Raw genomic sequence first — 8,079 nt, 5'->3', positions numbered from 1 at the left:
AAAAGATTTCGTAAAAAGGTACGATAAATGCCAATGATACACAAATAATATGCATCAACCAGTAGAGTTACTTCATTCGATTATCGCACCATGGTCGTTTATGAAGTGGGGAATGAATATCGTAGTTCCTCTGCCTCAAGCACCAGGAAAGGTACGATTTTTATTAATTTTGACTGATTATTTTTCTAAGTGGGTGGAAGCATGTGCCTTTTAACAAGTACGAGAAAAGAAAGTTATAGACTTCATTTGGAGGAATATAATGTGTAGATTTGGGGTTCCAAGGAAAATCGTATGTGATAATGGGCCACAATTTGTGGGAGCAAAGGTCAATAAGTTTTTTAAAAATTAAAAAATTAAACAAATTACTTCGGCACCATATCATCTTGTAGCTAGAGTCGACAAATAAAATTATTGTCAATAATATAAAGGAACAGTTGGAAGAATCAAAAGGCAGGTGGCCTGAAGTGCTACCTGGGGTATTATGGGCCTACATGATAACGTTAAAGATAAGCATGGGAGAAACTCTATTTTTACTTGTTTATGGTACTGAAGCATTAATTCCAGTGAAAATAGTGGAGCCAAGCACGTGGTTTGAGCATAAAAATGAAGTATCAAATGAGGAAGAACTTCGTACAAATTTGAATTTGATAGAGGAGTGAAGGGAAGCAACCTTGACACGGATGGCTGCGCAAAAGCAAAGGATTGAGTGATATTACAACAGAAGGGCGAATATTCGATATTTTAAGATTGGGGACTTTGTCCTTAGGAAGGTGTTTCAATCAACACAGGCGGAAAATGCAGGGAGATTGGGTCCGAATTGGGAAGGGGCATATCGAGTTCGAGGCGTTGCTGGGAAAGGAGCATATGAGTTGGAGACCATGGACGGAAAAGTTTTACCTTCCAATTGGAATACGGTACACTTGAAAAATACTACTTTTGAACAAGTATCCACGGTCAGGTATCTCAAAGTTTATTTCTTATTTGTTCATTTAAATTTTACTAACCATTGTAGATGATAGGCAAAAATCTAGCCCGCACCAAATGATGATATTATACTAAAAAACACACGAAATACTTGATTATTCTTGGTCCAGGTTACAATAATTCTGATGGGAAGGGTTAAGCAGTCATCATCTAAAAATTAACTTCCTAGTCTCGTGTATATTTTATTTTTCAGGGAAAGGACCATAGAGGAGAGTTGTTCCATTGTTTATGTTTTTATATATCAAAGCTCAAACACTGGGAGGACTATGCATATGGAAGAAGTACACCACAAAATCATAGATCAATGGCCAAAGAAAAAACCTTGAAGAAAATTTGAATTTTTAAGCTCAAAGATTGAATAGAAAGTGAGGAACTGAAGAACCAACAGAAAATTGAAGATTCAACCAAAAACTCCCAAGAGCTATTAGGTTAAGGCTAAGAATATAGTCACGGGATATCATACCCGTACTTGTAAATCTACTATAAAGAAAGCATTTATGAAAATAATGTACATGAATATTTATTTTGAAAGTTCAAATAAAACTTCTTCAAATTACTTCATATTTCATATCTTTACACTAATATGAAGATGAGACGTCATCCTAATCAGTTTCGTTTATATAAAAGGGCCCTCTTTTATAAATAAGACCGTGTGAATTTAGTCACGACCTATTAAAGCATTCATTCTACTTGAATAATGCAAGAAAGAGCTAGAAAATTAAAGAGCAAAAAAAAATACATAAAATATGTTGAAAGTTAAATATTCATATTGATATTCATAAAAGTTTCCAAGGAACAAATCAAAAAGAATCCAAAAATATTTTTTTGCACTGTATTTGAGTAATTTTTGCATAGTTCCTACACTTTTCTGCATTATTTCTGCATTCTTGGTGCACAATTTCTGCATAATTCCTACGTTTTTCTGCTATGTTTTTATATTATTTCTGCATTTTTTCTGTACTCTTTTTGCATATAGTTTCTGCAGTTTTTTGCACAATTTCTGCATAGTTTTTGCATTTTTCTGCATTGATTCTGCACTCTTTTGCATAGTTTCTATATTTGTTTTGTATATTTCTACACTATTTTAGCTTCAGTTTATGTACTTCTTTTGCAACAGTGCAGCAACAATATAATTTTCTTGCATCTTGGATGATATGAAGTAATGTCTTTGAGTATTTGAATTTAGTATAATAAGAAAATATTGTTGATGGAGTTTTCTGTTAAGAAAAATATTGTTTGTATAAGTCATGAAATATCTAAGGTTAAAATAGGAAATAGAATTTATCCAACTTTAAACCAAACACATGTTTTGGATTATATATGGTACTCCCTCCATTTCAATTTATGTGAACGGCACGGAGTTTAAGAAAAAATAAGACTTTTGGAATTTGTGATTTTAAATAATTCAAAAAAGGTCTAGAGTATTTGTGTGATTATAAAAATTTCTCATTAAGGGTAGAATTGTAAGTTTAAGCCATTATTTCCAAATTTAAAAAAAGATCATTCTTTTTTGAAACAGACAAAAAGAACTCTCGCATTGCGCAGATGAGGCGTCTCTTTTCATTGCCCCACGTTAGGAAAATGTGGTGTTCCCTAAACGAATAGTCCCCTTCCTTTGCCTTAATACTCACTCTTAAGTCTTATCCCACATACTGTATAAATTGGCCATGGGACCTCAGTTCATGACTTCATTCAAGCACTTATTTTATTCCTTTACTCTTTAGTATCAAATCTTGTTTCTTCTTTTCTTCAAGAAGAAACATAATGGATGCCTTCTCTTCCACTTTCCTTTCTACATTATCACAACACCCTAAATCTCTTCTTTCTCCTAATTATTCTCCCAACACATCATCTTCTCCTATTCTTAAGGTCTCCTCCGTTAGAATTGAAGAAAGGCCACAAACAACTACAACCACTACTAGAACCAAACCACAAGAAAAGCCAACCCCATCACCCTACACTCCTCCAAAAGACACTCCCAAAAGACAATTACCTACAAAATCAATAACCACAAAAAAACCAGTAGAGCCATCGTTTCCATCAGTTATCTTCAATGCATTTGACGATTTCGTGAACACTTTCATTGATCCTCCTTTGAAACCTTGTGTCGATCCAAAGTATATTCTCTCTAACAACTTTGCTCCGGTGGATGAGCTTCCCCCCACTGAATGCGAGGTCGTGGTAGGCTCCCTTCCTCCTTGCCTTGACGGCGCGTACATCCGAAATGGCCCCAATCCTCAGTATCTTCCACGTGGACCTTACCATCTTTTTGATGGAGATGGAATGCTTCATTCCATTAAAATTTCTCAAGGCAAAGCTACACTCTGCAGCCGATACGTCAAAACTTACAAATACACAATTGAACGTGAAGCTGGTTCTCCGGTTTTCCCAAATGTATTCTCCGGTTTCAACGGTCTCACTGCCTCGGCGGCGCGTGGTGCTATCACCGCGGCTCGAGCGATTGCGGGACAGTTCAATCCCACTAACGGCATAGGGCTAGCAAACACAAGCTTGGCTTTATTCGGAGGCAAACTATTCGCTCTTGGTGAATCTGATTTACCGTATGCAGTAAAATTAGCCCCAGATGGTGATATTATTACCCTCGGCCGTTACGATTTCGACGGAAAACTTTTCATGAGCATGACGGCACATCCCAAAATTGACCCAGATACTAACGAGGCTTTTGCTTTCCGTTACGGTCCAATGCCTCCTTTTTTAACTTACTTTAGAATCGAACCAAATGGTACAAAAACGCCAGACGTGCCAATATTTTCTATGACACGTCCGTCATTTCTTCATGACTTTGCAATTACAAATAAATTTGCGATATTCTCGGACATACAAATAGGAATGAACCCACTTGAGTTCATCACCGGTGGTTCACCGGTGAGTTCAGACTCGGGGAAAATCCCTCGCCTTGGCGTGATTCCACGTTACGCCAAGAACGAATCGGAAATGAAGTGGTTTGATGTGCCCGGGTTCAATATTGTACATGCGATTAATGCGTGGGATGAAGATGATGGTGATACTATAGTGATGGTAGCGCCTAATATATTGTCGGTGGAGCATACGCTGGAGAGAATGGATATGATACATGCTTCTGTTGAGAAAGTGAAGATAGATTTGAAGAGTGGGATGGTGAGCAGACAACCATTGTCGACAAGAAATCTTGATTTTGGAGTCATCAATCCGGCTTATGTTGGGAAGAAGAACAAGTACGTATAAATCTCATCACCAACTTAATTAATTAGATCATAAGTAAATTGGCATAATTAGTAGAGTTTAAATGACAGTAAAAAGGAACTTTTACACAATTATGTTCATAATTAATGGATAATTACAGACAAGTCTTCATAATTAATGGATCAGCAAGGCAGTTAACTTGCTATGAACATTAAAAGATTGTAATTAGTAACATCAATTAAATTTAACTGTTACTAGATTGGAAGTAAACGTCTTTAAAGAGAATTGGAAATATGGATAAAGTCTTACAGATTATAATAAATCATCATAGAAATCAAGCCTGTTCATGGATGTGCTTATTTGCAAAATTAAATTTTTTCGATGTTATGTGAAACTGAGACATGAAATATTTCACCTTAACGCGTTAATTAATAAGTCAAGGATTCATTGACAATAAATCAAGGATTCAAAAACAGCTGATTTGAATAAAAAAGAGTTAACTAGGCTAAAAGGTAAAAACTAAACAAGAGCCTAATTAAGTTAAATCCAATAAACAAAAATGTCATTTTAGGAGTGACAGAGATAGTTTGTTTATAAGATACTCTTCCGTTCGGGACGGAGATTAAAAAAAAAAGAAACTTTTGAATCGTGTGGTCTTAAAGCTTAAAGGTAAAAGTTTTATAGGTTCATGATATTTGTGTGGTTATAAAAGCTACTCATTAAAGGTAAAATAGGTAAAATAAAAATTTTAAAATTAATTATTTTCAAAGTTAGAAATATGTGTTTTATTTTGAACAAACTAAAAACTAGTTTCATAAACCCACAAATCACTTGACACTATCAGAAATTTATTGGTTGGGCTCCATCTATAGTCCAGCATGGCCATGTAGGTCCTACTGACCACATGATTCAGCAGATCTCACAAACCAAACCATCTATAGTTAGCAATTCCTCACAGGCAAAGGCAGCTTTTCCCCACTAAAAATGTACGTTTGTCTACATGTTCTTCTAAACATACCAAATATGTTAAGTTCCCATCTTCCAAGTAAATTATCCATGAATAAGTATACAAAATATTTGAGTAAAGACCAAAATATCATTTCAGTTTGTGTACTTTGTAAGCCATGCTTATAATCTTTCTTATTTCAGTTTAAATATCTAAGTGACAAGAATAGTTATAAGTTCACTTTGAAATTGAAACACAACATCCTTTGAGCAACTGTATTAATTCCGTATGAGGAAAGAACAGTTTAGTTGTTTGGTGAGGATCCATTGGCGTCCAAGTACCCTATGCTGCAATATGACAATCAACCTCAAAAAGTAACAAAAGGAGGAGAGATGAAAAATCCAAGGTTTTCACCCATTCACCGCCCCCACCCCTTAATTTATGGATGAAATATGCACATGTATATAAAATGAGTTTATGTTATATATATCATTAGTGTACGTAAAGGATTTTTCTATCAAATAAACTCATACTCCGTATAAATTAGGTAACAAGCAGAAAGGTTGCACCTAAATTAATTGTTAATAAAGTTAGTAAAATTCTCAAAAGACCAAAATCCAAACTCCAGCGGAGATAAAAGAATTAAAATATAAGATGATTTCTTATCATGTATTTAATATATATAATTTAGGTAGAAAATTAATTAATGTGATTTCATAATTTTTACTACTCCAACAGGTATGTATATGCAGCGATTGGAGACCCTATGCCAAAGATAGCAGGCATAGCAAAATTGGACGTATCAGTAGCAGAAGCTGATCGGCGCGATTGCATAGTGGCGTGCCGATTATTTGGAGAAGGCTGCTTTGGCGGTGAGCCATATTTTGTGGCAAACAATTCAGCAGCGGATGAGGACGATGGCTACGTTGTGTCGTTTGTGCACAATGAGAAGACAGGAGAGTCAAGGTTCTTGGTCATGGATGCAAAGTCCCCTAATCTTGACATTGTGGCTGCTGTCAAATTGCCTCGTCGAGTGCCTTACGGTTTCCACGGCCTTTTCGTTAGGGAAACTGATCTTAGGAAACTCATGTAGTGTAGATATATATATATACCCATCGATATATACCTTTTAGAGAGGGTGTCGGTGTCATTCAACGCTGCTTCATAAAACATCTTCCTTGTATATGTACGTATATTTAAATAATTTTATATGTATATATAGATAAATAATAGCTAGTTATCATAATAGTGATTTGAGACAAGAAATAAAATCGCATATTGTTTCCTCTCCCTGCTAGTTATGGTTACGTTCATACTTGTCTCCTAATCCTCCCCCCCAAACACCCAATTAAAAGAAGACATTATCCAGACTTCCAGTAAGCTGAAGATGATTTCGATTTTCTACCAAACTGAACATGTGGCAGAACATTGATTTTCTTGAATTTTCGGGTGGAATATAAAATTACTGATTGAAATGGTTAATATATATCACTAGTTCAACTTAACGCCTATCGTAATGATAAAACTTATAACTCATTTAAGAAAATATTTTTTTTATTATTTTCCGGCTAATTTCTGGGAGTTGGGACAAAAGTTTTCGGATGAGGAATACTCTTATTGTCAAATGTTATGTAGTGTAAATTTAGAAGCTGTAAGCTTTGTTTTGATTTTTAAAGACTCCATATTAGCATATACTAATACCTGCGTTTTTAAGACAACATATTGGACTTGGACATGAGCATCACTACTAGAGTCATAGTCTTAACTCTTAAGTAATTGTGATCGATACCTAGGTATGGTAAATGGGACGGTGCGAGTGCGGGCGGTGCGGTGCGGTGCGGTGCGGTTTTTAGGTTATGCGGGGCGGGGGCGGGGCGTGTTGAGGTAATTGTTTTTAAAATTGGTGCGGGCAGGGCGGATTGCGGGTCTATGTGGATTTACGCGGGTTTAAGCAACTTTTGTGGTTGGCTTATTCTGCAAATTATCCACCAAACAGAAACCTAGATATAAGATTAAAAATAAGGTAAACTTTCTAACAAAATAGTAAAAGCTATTTAAAATTCTTAACCAAATTTAGTATTTCATATTATCTTAGAGAATGGAGTTCATTAGTTGGAAACATTTCGAAACTTTTTTCAGCCAATGATTACAATAATGAAAGAAGTGTATGAAACCGTTGGTTCTCGTATTCTTTCTCTGCCTGATATATATGCCTACTACAGTTTTATAATTTTTATACGGCTTTTTTTAAATTATTCAATGTGTATAGACAAAGAGTAAAATACTTGCTAATTGCAATTTCGTGATCAGATTTGAGCAAAAATTAATATGTCGCGAATGATAAGATAAAGAGGTGGAGAAAAGGGGATAATAATATAGAGAGTACTTAATATCAATAGAAACAGTAACAATGTAAAATACTACTTTACAACGAATAATAATAAATTAAAGGGGTGATTTGCGATTTTTACAATGAGCAACAAAAACTTTTTTTTTTCTAATTGACGAATTCAGTACATGATCAACAAAAGATCTTGAATTCATTTTTATTAAACTGAAAATTCCATCCAAAATCTCAAAAGAAAAAAAAACTAACAAAAAGAAAAAAAACTTATGCAGGGTGGGGCGGGTGGATGTGGGTGTTGGTGTGAGGCGGTGAACGCGGGTGGAAATACTATGCAGGGCGGTGCGAGGCGGGTTGAAATCCTTGCGGATTTACGCGGGTTTGCCACAATCGCACCGCACCGTTTGTCATCCCTAATGATACCCACATATCAAATTCAGAAAATCTAAATAAAAAAAAAATCAGAAAATCTTGCCAAGTGGTACACCGAGTCAATAATAAAAATCTATTGAATTAATTGTGGGGCGTAGCAAGGCGTAAGGGTTGAGGCGCGGGCAAAAGCACCATTGTTTTTTGATTTTTAAAATTTTATAACTTAATAAAATAATTATATAAATAAAAT

At 35.2% G+C, this 8,079-nt stretch overlaps 1 protein-coding gene across 1 annotated transcript; it reads left to right on the top strand.

Annotated features, from left to right (window-relative positions):
- The first annotated feature begins 2,667 nt into the window (after positions 1-2,667).
- LOC104114696 (probable carotenoid cleavage dioxygenase 4, chloroplastic) lies at positions 2,668-6,401 on the top strand. Its single transcript, XM_009625204.4, has 2 exons — positions 2,668-4,199; positions 5,852-6,401. Exons 1-2 carry the CDS (start codon positions 2,749-2,751, stop codon positions 6,204-6,206), a joined length of 1,806 nt encoding a protein of 601 aa, XP_009623499.1. The 5' UTR covers positions 2,668-2,748; the 3' UTR covers positions 6,207-6,401.
- Positions 6,402-8,079: the final 1,678 nt, after the last annotated feature.

This window comes from Nicotiana tomentosiformis, chromosome 8 (assembly GCF_000390325.3).
Source record: "Nicotiana tomentosiformis chromosome 8, ASM39032v3, whole genome shotgun sequence".
Classification (NCBI taxonomy): Eukaryota; Viridiplantae; Streptophyta; class Magnoliopsida; order Solanales; family Solanaceae; genus Nicotiana; species Nicotiana tomentosiformis.
The sequence above is the reverse complement of the archived record's forward strand: the minus strand, read 5'-3'. Positions and strand labels throughout refer to the sequence as shown.